Source organism: Pelophylax lessonae (assembly GCF_965119305.1).
Source record: "Pelophylax lessonae genome assembly, chromosome: 2".
Lineage (NCBI taxonomy): Eukaryota > Metazoa > Chordata > Amphibia > Anura > Ranidae > Pelophylax > Pelophylax lessonae.
The window spans coordinates 590830667-590850890 of NC_138769.1; the positions used below are offsets into that span (position 1 = coordinate 590830667).

Consider the following 20224-nt stretch of genomic DNA (forward strand, 5'->3'; position numbering starts at 1 on the left):
GCACTATTCAAATCGTAGGCAAACCTCGGACCAGAAAAGTAAAGATCAGTGTCCATAAAAAATAAAATAAAATATATTTCTCTTTCGTTCACTGACTGGCACAGCTTCAAGTCTTCAGACTATTGGGGCTTTATGCTGTCTTTCTTTAGGAGTAGGACTAGGTGGAAACCTTTTTGGTTACACCCCTGGGGCAGACCCAGAGGGTATACCATCACTTCCTGCTGTAGGACTTCAGTTTTTTCTACCTAGTCAGGAGTAAAGACCTGGCTCTCTGCTGTGATCTGCGGTCCTGGCATTTTTTCCTTTTTTAAATGGAAGTTTTTACTTTTTCTTTATTATTTTTGTTTCTGTGTAAACTACAATCAACTGTTCCTGTGTGAACTACAATCAACAGCCGGGCTGGACGACGCACTGGATATTCTAGATCCCGCAGTCTGGCCTGCGAGCACAACCCAACTATTAGCTCTGCGCTAGGTTGGCCGCGACATAGCCCCACTGGACGGGAGCTGGTTGGCGAGTGAAACACCTTACGAGGTCCCATAGCCCTGGTCACAACAGCAGTCACAATCAGAGTCGCAGCAGCGTACCTCAGGCCGCAGCACCCCCTTTCCAAGTTGGTGTGGTGGACTGCTGGGAGTAGCGCCTGCCTGGTGACCGTGGTATGGTGAGTGTTGTCCCCCCTCCTTTCTTACGGAATTGTTTGGGTTGTCGCGGGCCCTCCCTGGGGATGGTAGGCCCCTCCTGTGTCCTTCCTCCCCCTTATAATTTCCCCCCTTCTCCTTAGAAGGGTTTTCCCTGTGTAGGTGCCTTCATCTGCCCCTGGGATGGAGAAGTAGTGGGTGATGCAACTGCCTGCCCCCTGATGGGGGTGTCCGTACCTGGGTTCTGCGGGGGGTTCCTGGGGGGTCCCCTCCTAGGGTCTGTGTGCTTCCCTGGGGTCCAGTGGGGTCCAGGGTCCCAGCGTGTTGCTGCCATTTTGCTGTGTATTCTGTATTCCCGGCTTTGGCAGCCATGATTTTGTAGTCTAGCGGCCATGTTTAACGGCAGCCATTTTCTTGTAGTCTGATGCGGTGCTGGGCTGCAGGGGCCTCTAGTGTCAGGTCAGTATTTCCTCTTCCTCTAGCAGTGTGGCAGACCGTTTTGGCGCTCTCCAGCTCGGGTGGTGAGTCTCTGGGGGTACTTTATCCTTCCTCTGCTGTATATAGCACCGCAAGTGCGCTGAATCTTGTGGTGCCCCAGCAGTGCATGGGAGGGAGGGAGGGGTCTCCCATTTCTTTCTACAAAAAAAAAAAAATTCTGAGCAGCATGATTTCGACTAACCCTTAATGGTCATGGAGCCTCTGGAGCACGTTTCACCACCCGATCCACTCCTGGAAGCTGCGGCACACTGGGTCTCAGTCTGCCCTGGCCACGATGACGGCAGCCCTGCAGTCACTGGTAGCCAAAGTAGATATGGCTCTGCAAAGCAGGCCTGGCAAGAAGCGCTCCCCCGCCTTCACCTGTATCCTCTGCTTCCTCAGAATCTGAGGTGGATTTGACCGCCGCAGACGAGAGTCAGCTTACTGGGTCTGCGTTCACGCATGCTGAGTGCTCTAATAGTGAGGATGAGTCCTCCTTCTCTGCAACCGCACATTAAAAAGCGCTGGTGGAGGCCCTGATTGTGTCAGTGCGGGTCTGCGGGAAACATTAAAGTTGGAGGACTCAGCTGCAGCTGAGTCGGCGACACCAGTGCAGTTTGGCACCCGCAAATCTTCCAAGGTGAATAAGGTTTTACCCTTTCCTGCCTATTTTGACCAGATTGTCACTAGTCAGTGGGGTTCCCCGAAACGCATGGTTAGAATACCTAAACGTTTTTGCTAGGAGATATCCCTTAGAGGAGTCTCTTCTTAAGAAACGAACAGTTCCACAGGCGGTGGATTCTTAGGTTTCCAGGCTAAAAAAGGCCACACTTTTGCTGGTGGCGGATTCTCCATCCTTTAAGGACCCCATGGACAAAAAAGCTAAGGTTCTGGTCAGGTACGTCTTCACCGGGGCTGGTTCAATTTTGAGACCGGTGTTTGCTATCATCTTGGTATCCCAGACTTTAAAGGAATGGGCTAAGAATTTGCGCCACGATCTGGAGGGGAGTCAACCCCCTTCTGAGCTGGCGGATCAATTGATCCAGGGATTACAGTATATTTGTGATGAGGCCCCCTTTGGCCGGCTGGGTTTCAGTGATGGTGGTGATCCTTCGGCGCATGATCTGGTTGAAGTCTGACCGGGCTGCTAATAAGGTGCTCACTGATCTTCCTTTTGTAGGTGACTGTCTGTTCAGTGCCTCTATGGAAGAGATCATTAAGGGCCTTACGGGAGGTAAGAGTACATTGCTTCCGCAGATGGCTAAGAGCAAGGAACCTCGCTGTAAGCGCAGTCCTTTCTTTTCGGCTCACAAGCGGCCCTTTCGTCCGCGTGGATCGCAGGAAAAGGGATCGAGATCCACCCCTAACTTTAGGGGAGGCTCCAAGAGATCGTGGAATGGTAAGACCAAATAGGGTACTTCTAGTTCCGCAGACAAGCCTTCCCCAGCCTGAAGGGGCGCACTCACCCACGTCTGGGGTGGGGGGTTGATTTTGCTTCTTTCCAGATCCGTGGACCTTGCTCATTCAGGACAAATGGGTCCACAAACTGATTTGGTTCGGGTTACAAGATCGAGTTTCGGGCCTTGCCTCCGGCAAGGTTCTTTCCTTCCAACTTATGCCTGTCTCCAAAGCTGTCACAGGGCCTTTACAGATCAGTGCAGGACCTGTTAGCACAAGGAGTTATTGTGGCGGTTCCAGAGTCTGAACTTTTCCAAGGTTTTTATTCAAATCTGTTTACAGTTCCCAGGAAGAAAAGCAAGGTTCGTCTGATCTTGGATATCAAGGCTCTGAACCACTTTGTGCAGGTTCAGAAATTTCAGATGATGTCCATCCGCACGGTAGTAGCTTCCCTTCATCAAATAGATTTGCTGGCCTCTATCGATCTCAAGGATGCTTAACTTCATATTCCAATATATGCCGGGCATCAACATTTTCTTCATTTTGCCGTTGGCGAGGAGCACTTTCATTACCCTTTGTTCTCGCCTCAGCTCCTCGGGTGTTCACAAAGGTTTTGGCCCGTGTTGGCCTTGCTACGGCAAAAGGGGATTGCGGAACTGGGTTACCTGGACGATCTGCTTCTGTGTACAGAGTCTTCCTTGGCTCTAGAAGCCGACCTAGACGTTATAGTGCAAACTCTGCAGGAGTTTGGGTGGACACTGAATTTTCAGAAATCGGCACTGTCTCTGTCCACAAAGCTGGACTACTTTGGTCTGACGCTGGACTCAGCGTCAGCCCAGGTGTTTCTTCCTCAGACAAAACTTCTGAAGCTACATGATGCAGTTCGACTCCTGTTGTCCAGCCATCGATCATCACTCAGGACTTGCTTGCAAGTGCTAGGTCTGATGGTCTCCACCTTCGAGGTGGTTCCGTTTGCGCAGGTGTACATTACTTGGTGTGAGTCTAGGGGGGGTTTCTCCCCGCTCCTTTTCTGTGTCTCGCCTGTTGGAGTTTCTACGATTAGATCAACGTTTGGCTCTGGGCACCATTAAGGGCCAGATTTCCACCTTGGCTATCTTTTTCCAAAGGCCATTGGCAGCGAAGTCCTTGATTCACACTTTTTTGCGGGGAGCTCGCCATCTTGCTCTTCCGGTGCGATACCTGGTACCTCCATGGGATCCCAATTTGGTACTGTTGTTGGTGCTTCAAAAGCCTCCTTTTGAAAATATTCGAGAACTTCCTCGCTCACTCTGTCGAAAAAAGTGGCTTTCTTGGTAGCTATTACTTCCGCACATTGGGTGTCAGAGTTGGCTGCGTTGTCCTGTCGGTTACTTTACCTGGTGATTCATAGGGACAAAGTGGTGTTGCTACTCTGTCAGGCGTTCCTTCCTAAGGTTGTCTCGGGGTTTTTTTTTAATAAAGATATATTGTGTTACCGTCCCTATGTCCTAAGCTGAAACATCCTAAGGAAATTGCCTTACATTCCTTAGATGTGATAAGGGCGATTCGGGTGTACCTGGCGGTGACTGAACCGATTTGAAAATCCGATTCTTTGTTCTTATGGATGGACCTCGTAAGGGGCAGGCTGCATCTGCTGCGACCATTTCCAAGTGGATCAAGCAGACGGTGGTGCAGGCCTACTCCATTAGGGTAAGGTTCGTCCTTTCCCTGTTAAAGTGCATTCTAAGAGGGCGCTTCGTGCTTCCTTGGCCTTCCGTCATCAGGTGGCTACATGGTCGTCTGTGCACACAAAGTTTTATAAAGTGGATCTTTGGCCGCAAAAATGTTGCATTTTTTTGTACTTTTTTTCCTGGTGCTAAGTTCCAGTTGTTCCTGGTTGAGCTCCTGTTGTTACCTGGTTGGCTATGTTTAGCCTTGTTGGGAATTCTGCGTTTGCTGTGTTTTTTCCCACCCCTCATATTGACACTGCTTTGGGACATCCCAATGGTCTCAAGACTTGAAGCTGTGTTCGTACGTAAACAAAAGAGAAAAGGTGCACTGAGGGACAAAGCACCCACCCTTCTGTTGGGGTTGAGTTATATGTTCTTCTGACACTGCTTGTTACAAACCTGAGTCCTACAGCAGGAAGTGATGGTATACCCTCTGGGACTGCCCCAGGGGCGTATCCAAAAAGGTTTCCGCCTAGTCCTACTCCTGAAGAGATAAAGCATAAAGCCCCAATGGTCTGAAGACTTGAAGCTGTGTCTGTCAGTGAACCTCACAGAAAAGGATTTTACGGTAGGACAAAAATCCAGGTATTGCAACCCAAAAAATATATATTGCAACCCAGTGCAAGAAATGAAGTTCAAACAATTGACATGAATGGACCTGCCTGTACATGGATGCATGGAACACCTGTGCATCCCCGTGTTCATAAACATGGCCCTTGCACAGACATATGTTTAAAGAGGAACTTCAGCCCCCCCCCAAAAAAAAAGTAAAATTCAGCATCTACAAATACAGTAGCTGCTGACTCTTAATTAAAGAACACTTACTTGTCCAGGAATCTAGCGCCGCTCTCACCCAGGTAGGTTCCTCGCCAGTCTTTGGGTCCCAAGCACCAGCATATTTACTAGGGGAAGCCGGCTGTGACTCCTTTTGGCCTCACAACCAGCTTCCCACTGCGCATACACAAGCCAAGCTGCGCTTTGTAAATGGTCCTGCAGCCTTTTGGGACCTGTGATGTATTCCAGAAGGCTGCAGGCAAAGAGGGGGGGGCGGGGGAGTGTAAACTGGGGATTGGGGTGAATGGGAGTTGACCTGCTGACTGCAGGAATGTCCACCAGAGCTGTTGCCTGTGATATGAATGTTCATTTCGCTACCATAAGCAGTCTCCAAAGGCGTTTCAGAGAATTTGGCAGTACATTCAACCGGCCTCACAAACACAGATCACCTGTAACCACCAGCCCAGGACCTCTACATCCAGCATTTTTAATTCCAAGATTGTCTGAGACCAGCCACCCGGACAGCTGCTGCAACAATCAGTTTGCATAACCAAAGATTTTCTGCACAAACTGTCAGAAACCGTCTCAGGAAAGTTCATCTGCATTCTCGTCGTCCTCATTGGAGTCTCGACCTGACTGCAGTTCGTCGTCGTTATCAACTTGAGTGAGCAAATGTTCACCTTTGATGGCGTCTGCCACTTTGGTGAGGTGTTCTCTTCATGGATGAATCCCAGTTTTCTTAGATCTTTGAGTTCAGCTCATGAAAAATGGGGGCAAAAACAAGTGTTGCATTTATAATTTTGGTCAGTTTAAGTACAAACGATACATGTTTTCTCTTTCATTCATTGATGGACACAGCTCCTGATATTCATAACTATTGGTTATACTGCCCCCTACAGGAGTAGGATACTAGGCAGAAAAGAATTCTGGCTACACACATGGGCAGTCCCTGGGGGTATACTCCCTCTCTCTGCTATAGCCACTCAGTTCTTTTCTGCCTAGTCAGGAGTGAGGACCTATTTCCTTGCTGTGATCTTTGGTCCTGGCAAAAAAAAAATTCTCCTGGATTTCTTTCCTGTGAGATCTACAATCAAGTGCCGGACTGGCCGACGGGCTGGATAATCTAGATCCATTGGTCACCCCAGTCTGACCAGCGAGTGCACGTAGACCTCAACTAGAGCTAGGTCGGCCACGACGTAGCCCCGTTGGACAGGGGGTGGCCTGCCAGTTAAATGCCTTGAGAGGTCACATACAACTGGGTCTCTGCCCGAATCGCAGCGTTCCTCCTGGCCAATAGCCCCCAATTTTGATGGAGAGGGGTTCTGTCTGGCGCGGTGCACGCCTGGTTCCTGGTATGGGGAGTAGCTGTCCCCCCGCTCCCCCTGAAGGGTTTTGGGGTGGACGTGGGCCCCTCGGGATGGTCAGACCCCGGGGTTCCCCTCCTTCCTGCAGTTGCCAAGTCCCTCATCTTGATCCCCCCCCACGCTGGAGCTATGTGGGTGGTCTGGCCACTTTCCTGGGATGGGGGTAGGGGGCTAACTGGCGATGGGGGCTGGGGGGTGTGCCGCTGGTGACCAGACAATCGACTGTGTGGAGGAGGGGGGTGTTGTACCTGGTGGGGGCTCCTGCCTGGATCTGTCCTTGAGGCCTGGTCTCCCTCCTGGGTCCGGGTCCCTGTAAGCCTCCTGGTGCTGCGCGGGCCGCCATTTTGTTGTAGCGTGTTTGTTTCTATAGAAGATGGAGGACGCAGCTAGAGCTGTGACTGAGGCGCACTCACAAGCCATCCAAAGTGGCAAAGGTGTTTCCTTTCTTTATCTATTTTGACAGAATTGTCGCTGAAGAGTGGGGAAGACCAAAGGTGTCCCTAAGCGCTTTACTAGGTGTTACACCCTATGAGGAGTCCCTTCTTAAGAAGTGGACTGTGCCACCGGTGGTGGACCCTCCGGTTTCCAAATTAAATAAGGCAACCATGATTCCGGTTAAAGAGTCCCTGGCCTTTAAGGATCCCGGCTGACTGGAAGGTGAAGTCTGTGGCCAACACTATGTACACTCTGGCTGCTTCGGCAATGAGGCTGGTATTCGCCATTGCCCTAGTGTCGCAAACTCTGACCGAGTGGGCTAAGCGCCTACACCGTGACCTGGAGGGGGAACAGCTCCCCCCTGCCTTTGCCGAGCTGGCGGACCAGCTGGTCCAGGGGCTGCAGTTAATCTGTGATGCCTCTTTGAATGTGGCTCCCCTGATAGCTCGCCTCTCTGTTTTGGCAGTTGTCCTTTGGCGTGTTTTGTGGCTCAAGTGCTGGTCCACGGATAAGACTTCAAAAAATGCCTTGAATGATCTTAATCAGGAGATCGCCTGTTTGGAGCTACCCTGGATGACCTCATTAAAGGTCTCACGGTGGGAAAGAGTACTTTTTCTTCCGCAGGCTACTAAGGGCAAGGAACCTCATCGTAGACATCTACCTTCCTTCTCAGCTCATACGTTTTTCCATCCCTCAGGGTCGACTGACAAGGGCTCAAAGCATTTCAGGGCCTCCTCTGAATTATCCAAACGAACCTGGTCTGGCAAGCCAAGTTCAGGCTTCTCCAGACAAGGCTCCTTCTGCATGAAGGTGCGCCCTCACCTGTATCGGGGGTGGGGGGACGTCTTCGCTGGTTTGCAGTTCCGTGGACTTCCTGGGTGCAAAACAAGTGGGTCCACAAAGTCATTCGGTCCGTCTACAAGATCGAGTTTTGCTCTTATCCCCTGGCAAGATTTTTTTCCTTCCAACTTGCGCCTGTCCCCAGACCGCTTACAAGGCCTGTTTAGGGTGGTACAAGACCTGTTCCTTCAAGGGGTGATTGTCCTGGTTCCGACCTCGGAACGTTTTCAGAGTTTTTACTCAGACCTGTTCCTAGGAAGGAAGGAAGGCAAAGTGCGTCCAATCCTGGACCTCAAGGCGCTAAACTGTTTGTGCGGGTACAGAAGTTCAGAATAGAGTCCATTCACACGGTGGTGGCATCCCTGTGTCAGGGGAATTTCCCCGCCTCTATCGCTATCAAGGATGCCTACCTTCACATTCCAATATGTGCCAGTCACCAGCATTTTCTCTGCTTTGCTGTGGGAGAGGAGCATTATCAGTTTGTGGCGTTACCCTTTGGTCTCTCCTCTTCCCCACCGGGTCTTCACAAAAGTGTTAGCCGCGGTACTGGGCTACTTGAACGATTTCCTTCTGTGAGCGGAGTCTCCTTGTACTCTGGTGGAGAACCTAGAGATCGCAATACAAACTCTGCGGGAGTTCGGCTGGATTCTACATTTTCAGAAGTCTGCTCTGGTTCTGTCCACAAAGCTGGACTATCTGGGTGTGAATCTGGACTCTGCCTTAGCTTGAGTGCTTCTTCCTCTGGACAAACTCCAGAAATTGCAGGCTGAAATTCGCCCCCTGCTGTCCATAAAATGGTCATCCCTCCGGACTTGCATGCGGGTGCTGGGCCTGATGGTGTCTACCTTCAAGGCGGTTCCATTTGCACAGTTCCATATGAGGTCCCAGCAAAGGGAAATTCTGACCAAATGGGACAAGACTCCACAGTCTCTGGACAATCAGATCCGGCTGAGTCGGGGGAAAGAAGGAGTCCCTGATATGGTGACTTCGTTCTCCGACACTTCGGCTGGAAAATTCCTTCCTCCCCTTGCATTGGATGGTGGTCACCACGGATGCCAGCCGGTCTGACTGGGGAGGCGTCCTCGGCAAGCATTCTGCTCAGGGAATCTGGACACTGGAAGAGTCCAGACTCCCGATCAATGTCTTGGAACTTTGAGCGATCAAACTGTGTCTGGATCATTGAACGGATCATCTTTAGGGTTGTCCAGTGCGTATTCAATCAGACAATGCCACCTCCGTGGCTTATGTCAATCACCAAGGGAGCACAAGAAGTGTCCTGGCGGCTCTGGAGGTACCAGGCATTCTAAGGTGGGCAGAACTGTTCGTTCCAGCCCTTTCCGTTGTACACGTTCCCGGAGTGGAAAATTGGTTGGCGGATTAACTCAGACAGCAGACATTGGACCACGGGAAGTGGTCCCTTCATCCAGGGGTATTTCATCAGCTGTGTCTCACGTGGGGCACCACTGAGGTGGATATGTTGGTGTCTCGACTCAACAGAGAGGTGCTGGCTCGGTCAAGGGATCCTCTGGCAGATGCTACAGACACACTGGTGGCTCCATGGGATTAGTATCGTCTGATTTATGCCTTCCTTCCTCTCAAGCTTCTGCAAAGACTTCGGATTGAGGCAGAAGGGTTTACGGTCATCTTAGTGTCTCTGGACTAGCCTCGCCGGGCTTGGTGCGGCTGGGCGCCGACGTTCCTTGGAAGTTGTCCCAAGGACCGATTTTCCATCCTGCTTTACAGTGTCTGGCTTTGACAGCTTGGCTGTTGAACGCCAGGTGCTAAAGGATAGGGGTTTCTCTGAGTCGGTAATTCCTACACGGTTGAAAGCTAGGAAATCTACCTCTAGGAAGATCTACCATCATACGTGGAAGACGTACATTGCATGGTGCGAGTCTCTTGGGTTCTTCCTCGCTCCTTCTCGGTGGCTCTTGACCTTCTTCCTTCAAAGGGGGGGTTGAACAGAAAATGGCCTGGAGTACCATCAAGGGCCAGGTGTCGGCTTTGGTGTTCTTCTTCCATCGACCTTTGGCCACACACTCCTTGGTGCATACCTTTCTTCAGGTTGTCCGACATTTGGCTCCTCCAGTGCGGGCTCCGTTGCTGCCTTGGGATCCTAATTTGGTGCTTTCAGCTCTGCAGAAGCCTTCCTTTGAAAATATTTGGGAGATTCCCATGATTACGCAGTCCCTGAAGGTGGCCTTTTTAGTGGCTATCACCTCTGCGTGCAGGGTTTTGGAAATGGTGGCATTATCCTGTTGTTCACCTTACCTGGTGATTCACAGGGATAAGGTGGTTCTTCACCCATGTCCATCATTCCTTCCAAAGGTTGTCTCTGATTTTCATTTGAATGAAGACATTGTGTTGCCTTCCCTGTGTCCTAGGCCTAAACATCTAAAGTAAATTGCCTTGCATTCCTTGGATGTGGTCAGGGCAATTAGGGTGTACCTGCTAGCTATAGAGTCTTTCAGAAAGTCAGACTCTCTCTTTGTGCTCACAGATGGACCTAGAAAAGGGTTGTCCACTTCCTCTGCAAACATTTTCAGATAGATCAGACAGACGGTGGTTCAGGCTCATTCCATCAGCTGTTGGGTTCCTCCTTTCCCTGTCAAAGTGCACGCTTAGTTCCTCCTGGGCTCTCCATCATCAAGCTTCAGTGACGTAGGTTTGCAAGGCGGCCACCTGGTCGTCGGTGCACACTTTTACTAAGTTTTATAAAGTGGATGTGTTAGCATCTGTGGGTGCTTCTTTTGGCTGCAAGGTTTTGCAGGCTGCTGTATAAAAGGACCTGATCCTCTTTGAGAGTGTGTTGTTTTTTTCCAGGTGGGTTCCAGTTGTTTGGTTGAACTCCTGTTGCCTAGTTGGCTACTGTTTAGCCTTGGGAATTTTTTTGTTCCCACCCCTCATGTTTAACACTTCTTTGGGACGGCCCAATGGCTATGAATATCAGGAGCTGTGTCCGTCAATCAACGAAAGAGAAAATGGGATTTTTGACTTACCGTAAAATCCATTTCTCTGATGTTCATAGTCGGACATAGCACCCACCCCTCTGTGGAGTCATAATTCTCCTGACACTGCTTGTAACAAATCTGAGTGGGTATAGCCGAGAGAGGGAGTATACCCCCTGGGACTGCCCATGGGTGTAGCCAGAATTCTTTTCTGCCTAGTGTCCTATTCCTGTAGAGGACAGTATAACCAATGGTTATGAATGTCAGGAGCTGTGTCTGTCAATGAAAATCAGAGAAATAGATTTTACGGTAAGTCAAAAATCCCATTTTTATCAATACAGAAGAATATTTACATCAAGCTATTTTTTAATATGTACTGTACAAATTATCTTTAAAATCTATTTTGGATCTTGATTTTTAGATTTTGTTCACATTGCCATCTGAATAATTTATTCTGTATTAACACATTTATAGGAATATTGGTACATTCTGTTTTTTTTTTTTTTTTTTTTTGTGCAGCCTCCAATCAGAGAAAATACATCAAGAAGAATTACAAGATCCTCATCTGTTCAAACACAGAGTTATTCCTCAGACTCAGACCCCTTCAATTCCTCTCCAGGTAAAAGTATGAAGATCTAACTACATTCAATTATTTTTGTAATTTCACTATATATAAAAATAGCTCTCAAAGCACAGTGTCCTCCTTAGTGTAAGCTTTTGAAATGTATTAGTATATGTGTGTGTGTGTGTGTGTGTGTGTGTGTGTGTATATATATATATATATATATATATATATATATAGATATATAGATATATATATATATTTATATATGTTGTGTTTCTCTGAAAATAAGACCTACCCCGAAAATAAGACCTATCTCTGTTTTCTAGGATGGCTGCAATATAAGCCCTAGTTAAAGTCCTTGTAAAATCATGTAATCCACGCTGTAAAAGGATTATATAATGTCCAGTGTGTGTTTATGTAACATTATTGTAGAAAATACCTTATATACAGAGCTGCTGGGTGCTCGTGTGACCCGCCGAAGCTTTCCTCCCAGCTGACAACAGCGACCCCTCCCTCTGCAGTGCTCGGAGAAAAGGCTGACATCAGCAGGGATCTCAACACCTTCCTCAGCAGTGCTAGGAGTGGGGAATAAGAGCTCCGGAGGGTCATGGGAGCGCCCGGCGGCACTATAAATAAGATACGTTCTACAATGTTACATAAAGACACACACTGGACATTATATAATCCATTTACAGAGCGGATTAAATGATTTTACAAGGACTTTAACTAAGGTTTTTTTGGGGGATTGCAGAGATTCTGACTCCTGAGCTGACAAGGAGGGAGAGAAGACAGGGGACAAATAAGTCATCCCCTGAAAATAAGCCCTAATGCATTTTATTAGCCAAAATAATATAAGACCCGGTCTTGTTTTCAGGGAAACATGGTATATATATATATATATATATACACACACACACAGTACTGTGCAAACATTTTAGGCAAGTATGAGGAAATACTGTAAAGTAAGAATGTTTTCAAAAATATATATTTTCATTTGTTTATTTTTATCAATTTTCAAAATAGAAAGTGAGCGAAAAGAAAAATCTAAATTAAATCAATATTACCCTTTGCTTTCAAACCAGCATCAATTCTTCTAGGTACACACAGGGCTTGTGCATACAGTTTTTGAAGGAACTCTGCATTAAGTTTCCTTGGCTGACAACCGCCTCATCAGTCCTCAACCTTGCTTGATCAATGGTGTGCTCAATGCTGAGAAATGCAGATACTTATCCATCATTCCATACTATCAGGGAGGTGTGTGACTTACCTCAAATTTTTTCTGCAGCAGGACAACAACCCCAAACATACAGCCAAATGTCATTAGGAACAATCTTCAGAATAAAAGAGAAACAAAGATTCTTGGAAGTGGTTGTTTGGATATGATTTCAGGCAGCCTACATCCACAGAACTGTGGTATAGGATTGTGTATATGGGATTGCATGGTTTAATTTGTTGAAATAGATGAACTTGTGTCTTTTTTTAACCTGACTAACTATGTAAGAATATCTGTGCTTAGTTCTCCAAGATGTTTGGAACAACCCATCTGCCAAGTCCTCTCAAACTGTGTACAAGTGTACCTAGAAGAATTGATGCTGTTTTGAAGGCAAAGGGTGGTCACACCAAAGATTGATTTGATTTGGATTCCTGTTTTGCATTCTTAACTTACAGCATGTTTTCACACCTGCCTACATTTTCTGCACAGTAATGTATAAATATATATATATATATATATATATATATATATATATATATATATATATATAAAACACTAAAATAGTTCATTTGCACTCTATGGGCAGGCGAATGCCACCATTATAAAGAATTGCATCCTAGCATGTTTCTGTGTTGACGTCTTGCTTATTAAATTATGAGCGTCCCACATTCACTCGGGATGTCCTACTTTTATTGCGCTCCCTTTCCGCTAAACATCGTATCCCCCAGCACCTGGTATGTATAATACGTTTGGATGGTAGCTGTGTCTTAAAAGCACTGTAATTAATTTTTCTTCACCTGACTTTTGGTTCTCGAGATGGTATTGGAAGTTTATAGAGTTGTAGAAAATGTGTGACTTTATGGTATGTGAACACTGAAAGTCTCGCATTTTTTCTTTTAGTGCACAGGAAATTGCATCCAAAATGCTGCCCATGATCAGCTATGGAGCTGGTTACAGCAACAGTAATGTAGTGTGCTTTTAAATGGCTACATGTTCTTTCTTCACTCATTCACTCGGTGCAGGGAGAGATGTTTTTTTTTTTTTTTTTTTGCTCTTTTTTTCATTATTAAACACTAAAGAGATGCAACTAATTCAATGAGAGTCATGAGGACACTGGATAAGGCTGTTTTTTGTGTTTTATACATTTTCCAAATGTGTACTGTGTGTTTGCCATATATTGAATATTTATTGGAATGATACAGACAATGAAAATAATACTTATGCATAGTTCAATGGGATTTGCTCATCAACATTTTACAGAGTTGAACTCCATGAACTTGTATGTATCCATTGTGTATTATCAAGAAAAGTGTTTTTTTCCATTTATATGTGGTGTCTGGGATGTTTGCAGTCAGCTTGTATATTTCTCACACTGCACAAACACAGACTAACTTATTTATGGACCACTATCACAAAAAATATTGCCTTCTGATAAATATATGGTTCAGCTAACTATAGCACAGTATTTACATTAACAAAAATCTCATATAATCTTTAACATGTAAATGTAATTTAAAACGTTTTTTTTTTAAAGAATATTAAATACACAGCTTCTATCAAAATAATACCTATTCATACTGTTGATATTGGAGGTCTATGTTCAGGCACTTTCTGTTGCAGGGTTACAATGCCCTGTTTCAGTCTCTTGCATGGATAACCTGTGACACAGGCTCTCCCAATGGAGAATATAAGTGGCTGTGCACAGTAAACAGCAAAATTTCACTGCTTTCACTATTAGGAAGCATGTCCACATGTGTATGTAGACATTAATTTGCTGTAATGAGGTAGGAGGAGATCAGCAGCACTAAGATACAACAAAGGAAGAAAATATATTTTGAGGCTAAGCTCTATTTTTACCTATTTTACTTCTTTTTCCCCCATATTTACATGCAGATTAAACTATCCAGCCAAAATTCCAGTTACAGGAATATGCACAAGCTAGAACACTGCTGGAGCTGCTTACAGGAGACACCTTTTATTTGTATATTTGAAATCTGCAATTTCTGGAACACCCCTGGCAGCATTGTATTTTGTCCCAACTCTGATCAATGTCACTTTTGCTGGCCAGTTTTGGATGTATGTAAATGTGGGAAAAGTATTAATGCAATTAAAATGGTAATAAACCGCAGCTGGTTAAGAAAAAAAAAAAGACCTGTAAGACAATAACATATTGTGCTTGTATACGTGGCATACTAGCACTTGTCACAAGTGACTCATGCAGATAGCAGAGGAACAAAGCGGCTGATAGAAATTACACTTAGTGCTGTTAATTGAAAACAAGTAAACATTATAGAGGGGTATGCTTTGTTCATGTTTCAAGTCTGAGGTTTACAACTACTTATGCCTTCTGTGCATTAGGGTTAACAACCTTTTGTGTGCAGCTCTCTCATCCCCCCCCCCCCCCATCCTCCAAAACATTAAAAAAAACAAGTTTACTATTGTAAAGAGCACTGCTTGCCATTAGCAGTTATGAATATTACAAATATCAATGCTAATAGTACAAAATGTATGTTAAATAGGATGTTCAGATTTTTTAAAATGTAGTCACTATCACATATTCTACCACATGGAGAAAGGGATCTCTCTTTTTACTTCTACCAGAGCAAAACCATTATTCCACTGTTTGCAATAATGTTGAAGTTTGAAAGCTGAAGTTTTTCTCCATCTGCAGTGATAAACTTGTAAAGCCTCATTACATGATTGATAATGATTTTACAAGATCAACAGAGTCTGAGGTAGTAGGAGTCTGGGACACAGGCAACACTTCAGCCCCGGAAGGTTTTACCCCCTTAATGACCAGGCCATTTTTGCGATTCAGCACGGTGTTCCATTAACAGGAAAATTGCGTGGTGGTGTGATACTGTACCCAAATACAATTGATGTCCTTTTTCTTTCCCCACAAATAGAGCTTTATTTTGGTGGTATTTGATCACCTCTACGGTTTTTAAGATTTTGCGCTATAAACAAAAAAAGTGACAATTTTGGAAAAAATGCCATATTTTTTACTTTCTGCTATAAAACATTCCCAATGAAATTGTTTTTAAAAATTTTAATTTTTTATCAGTTTAGGCCAAGTTGTATTCTGCTACATATTTTTGGTAAAAAAAATCCCAAAAAGCGTATTTTAATTGGTTTGCGCAAAAGTTATAGCGTTTACAAACTACGGGATAGATTTTTGGAATTTTTATTTTATTTATTTTTTATTAGTAATGGCGGCGATCAGTGATTTTTAGTGGGACTGCGACATTGCGGCGGAGAGATCGGACCCCTAACTGACATTTTTTACACTTTTTGGGGACCAGGGACATTAATACAATAATCAGTGCTAAATACTATACACTGTTACTGTATAAATGACACTGGCAGGGAAGGGGTTAATACTCGGGTAAGTATGCTTGCTCACTGTGGGGGGGGGGGTTCTGTGACAGGCACAGAGAGATTGCGGTTTCAGCATAGCTGAAACTGCTGATCTCTCCCTGCCTGTCTGACAGAAGATCCGCCTGCTTTGTTTACATAAGCAGGCGGGTCTTCAGTTAGTTTCCCTGACGATCGCGGGAGGGTAGCGTCAATCGCCGCCGCTCCTCCCACGGCCCGCCTCCCGCTGTTCGAGCGCCACCGGAACCACGTGCACGAAATCACGTAATACTACGTGATTATGTGCAGCCGAGCCGCCCTGCCGCAGTAATACTACGGCGGGCGGACTGCAAGTGGTTAAAAAACAATTTACAAGACACACTTGCATTCTCTGTTTCTGCTCTTGTGCTATTTTTTATTTTTATTATTTAAATGAATACAGTATACATCGTTCAAATAGCATCGAACACTTAAAATATTGCTAAAAGTTTTAACATAAGCTTTATAAGTGCAATGTAAACTTGCTTCGGAACTGTACTGTGCTACAACACTACACATTGTTAAGCAATACAGCCTCTTCTCCCTCCTTGTTTTTCTTGCAAATCAGAAAGCAGAAGCTATTAAAAGTGTAAAGCCTAATGCTGTCTGCGCACTAACCAGTCAAGAACTACTCCTTGCTGGGCCAGTTCACAGCAGAACACAGTGCAGGAAACATTTGCAATCTGCAGCAGGTGTCAGTGTTAATGACAACCCAAATACAGTGCAATTGCTTGCACCGGATCGAAAGTGACAGTAGTACCATGCAATCTGGTTGCTTTGTGTTTTTTAAAGTAGTGCATACACTACTTTTGGTGCAGTCTGCTGTGATTTTAGCCCTTTCAAATGAATGGGCTGAAATCGCACTGTACATGGATCACATATGAATTGCACAGGAATGTGCTGTGCGTTCCTGTGCAATTTATGGTGTGAACCTGCCCTAAGACTAGCATTTTTATAAATACATTTAACTAAACTAGTGAAAATGAAACATAATATATAGCAACTCGCTTATTTATAATACATCAAAACTAGAAGCATCCTAAGGGCCCTTTAACATGGGCCCGATTGGACCCTCCAGTCTCCTTTAGTGGAGCGGTGGGTGTCAACTGACATGTGTCTGTTGACATCTGATTTGATCCTAACCTCTAAAAACAGATGGATGGGGATCTATTCCCCATCCATCTGGTGGATTGAATTGGATGGCAGTTGGGTATAAATGGACAGACAGTCCATTTACATTTGATCGCCCATAGAGGAGAGGGGGCTGTGTCTGTGTCCACTCAGCATAAGCAGAGCAGACACGGACCAGCCATCTGCCTGCAGTGGAGGCGGGCTCCAATGGACCCCGCCCCTTGTGTAAGTTAAGGAGCCTAAGAGGCAGATATCAAAGCTCTTAGAGAAGACCATTTTTTTTTTCCCATAAAAAAACTTTTAGTGGCCAGTACTTTTTTTGGTACCTGCATGTTAATGTCAGTGAAAGCCCTTGTTTCATAACTGCTAGATTGGACTGACCGGTTCCTGCACCTTGCAGTATTTTGTTTTCCTCTTTCAGTGGTGTTCTACACCAGCACAATGCTGCAAACTGTCTTTTCTGACCTTTGTCAGTGATTGTTTGCACAACTCCTGTGTGCAGCTTTTCTGTATGGAATAACTTTCATTTGAACAATGATTACTAATATTCCAGTTTTTAATATGTGTATATTATTTATTTACAGAACCATCAGAGTATTGCTTTTTTTCAAGCTCCTTATTTGGCGACTTCAACAGTAATTCTTCCTCTGGGGATCCCAATGACCTGACAATGCTCCCACACCTTGCAGATCTGGTCAGCTACAGCATACAAAAAGTCATTGGCTTCGCCAAGATGATACCTGGATTCCGGTAAGAGCAACAAATATAGTATTGAATCAGTGGTGGTCTTAATAGCCAAGCATTTAGCAAATGTTAATACCAGCAGTTTATTAAAACTACGCTTTGTTGTATTTGTGTGGAAACCGAATGATAGCCCAGAAAGTACAAGAGAGAATGCTGAACACTTATGTATTTGCTGCTGTAGAAGGCTTAGTACGTGATCTTCCCCTGTGACCCAGGAGTCTTGGAGGTAGAAATTGGAAGGGACAAGGTTGGGGTTTCATTTAAAGTGGAATTCAAGGCTAGAACTAACTAAGCTTAAAGAAAAAGTTCACCTTTTGTAACATGTTACGTGTTGCACTGAGCACCGACCCCCAATTACCCATTCTGACAGCTAGTCTTCTTCCCTCCACTAGCTGTCACAATCTGCAAAAAAAGCAGCTGCACTGGGCTCCTCCCAACCGGCCGTGTCATTCATTCACACTGTTCTGTGAATGGGAAAACCACAAGGGCCTTTGTGTCTGCCGGCTTGTAGTTCTCAATGAACTACCATGGCGCTGTTGAGCATTTTGGTAGTTCATTAAGTCTTCAGTGTAACTGCCTGGCTATATAAGAGGTATGGCCAGACAGCTACAAAGACAGTCTGCCAGGGCCATGGCATTACACCCACGATCTGCTGATCGTAGGTGCAATTCTCTACAGGTCCATTACAAAAAAAAAATAATAAATGAATATTTTTTAACATGCAAAAAGTGTGCATTTATAATTTTATTTTTTTTTTTTTGGAAAGTTGAACTTATCTTTTAACCACTTTCTGACTGTACAATTTACATGTAAAGTGGCAAGATGGCTCTGCTGCACCATACTAGATACGTGATCCGGCACTTCATTGTAGAGGGTGTGTGTCCCGCAACACAGGCGACCCCGGCTGTGCTGTGATTAGAAAGAAGCCCTTTTTTTAGTAATGGTATCAGATTCTAGTTGTAATTGCAGTGTGGTATGTTTGAATCTGTAGGCCAGTTCTTGGAGTCCCCTGATAAGAAGTATGACAGAAGCTGGAGTAAAGAGTTTACAACCATATGTTGAATGTGTTTTTGCACTTATTGACTCTTTGCATAATTCTTAACCAGCAGCATAAACATTCAGTAAAATTGGTGCCAACTTCAGTCTCAGAGATGTTGGTTAAGGTATGTCGGATGCATAGACAGCATGAACATTCCCAGATCATTTGAATTTGGCAGGAACAAGTATCAACCACCTAATGTCTATGAACACTTAACTGATGTTTGTTGGCCAAAGCAAAGTTAATAGCGGTAATGTGTTTTGTTTTGAAATGTAGTGACCTCACTGCAGAAGACCAGATTGCCTTGTTAAAATCCTCCGTTATCGAAGTTATAATGCTGCGATCCAACCAGTCATTTTCCCTGGATGACATGTCCTGGACATGTGGCAGTGAAGAATTTAAGTACAAAGTTGATGATGTGACACAAGGTAAAATCAATTTGTAAAGGGGATTTCCCATCCTGCATTGCCATTCTTTTAATGAGTTATCTCATCCATACCTATCCACTAATTTTTGTTTGGAGGGAGATGGAGTAGGTTGTGCAACATATTTACAGTTAAAGCTTTTTAATATATACTTGCTGTACCTTCAGCAATTTCCATTTTAGTACAAAGCTAACACTATACATTAATTTGACACCAAATTATATCTTCTTTCTCCAAAAATAATCTATGCACATTCTCTACTTAATGGCCTTGTGTTCTATTGTTCATGAAAATGTTTCTTATTGTGTTTTTCTGCTTCCTTTTAATGTCCTTCATGAGCTCTTCAAACCTCTCCTCTTCCCACTTATTTCTGTTTGTTTGGAATAAGCAGTGCATGTTAGTTCTGGTTGTGAGCACTGCTCTATGCCTACTACCCATACCTAAATCCTATAGTCCATACTCCCTAGTCCATCTTGGTAACAAGCTTTGGATGAGGCTGAGAGAATAGAAGGTACTGTACTTTACTGTACTGTACTATTTTTATATACTTAAGGGGTATTAAACCTAAAGACAAAAATGTTTTTCATTGCAGCTTACTAATTCTTAGACAAGTGATGTGTTGGGCGCTTGTGCCGACAGATAGGACCCGCACTGAACTGTAGATAAAATGGAGGGATGTTGATCCGAATGTGGCAAAATCCAATGTTGGTTCCTGGGGGCAGCACTGTGATCAGGCAGAAGATGAAATCCCGCTGGCACATATGGAACAAGAAAGGACAGGCGCCACTCAGTAATGCAATCACGGTTTATTACACAAAAACATAGCATACTTACATGAGGGTTTAGTATGGGCTTCTCCTGTTAGTTTCTCTACCCCGTGGCATGGCGCTTTCTTCCTCACAGCCGAACCAGCAGCCGGGAGATGACGCCGCCTCGACAGAGTCCAATGGGGGAGCAGGATCAGTCCAGAAACAGCGGTAAGCCGCTTGTCCACCTTTGATGACGTAACGCGTTTTGGAAAATGCGCACAACTCTCCTTCCTCAGACGACCGGTAGAGACAGGGTAGAGAAACTAACAGGTGAAGCCCATACTAAACCCTCATGTAAGTGTGCTATGTTTTTGTGTAA

General features: G+C 45.0%; 1 protein-coding gene across 1 annotated transcript in view; it reads left to right on the top strand.

Annotated features, from left to right (window-relative positions):
• Window positions 1–20224, top strand: part of VDR (vitamin D receptor) — a 365732-nt gene that overhangs the window by 312902 nt on the left and 32606 nt on the right. The window contains exons 5-7 of the mRNA XM_082246135.1: window positions 11106–11205; window positions 17473–17638; window positions 18948–19099. Coding sequence (XP_082102261.1) covers window positions 11106–11205; window positions 17473–17638; window positions 18948–19099 — 418 coding nt within the window. The remainder of the gene's footprint in view (window positions 1–11105; window positions 11206–17472; window positions 17639–18947; window positions 19100–20224) is intronic.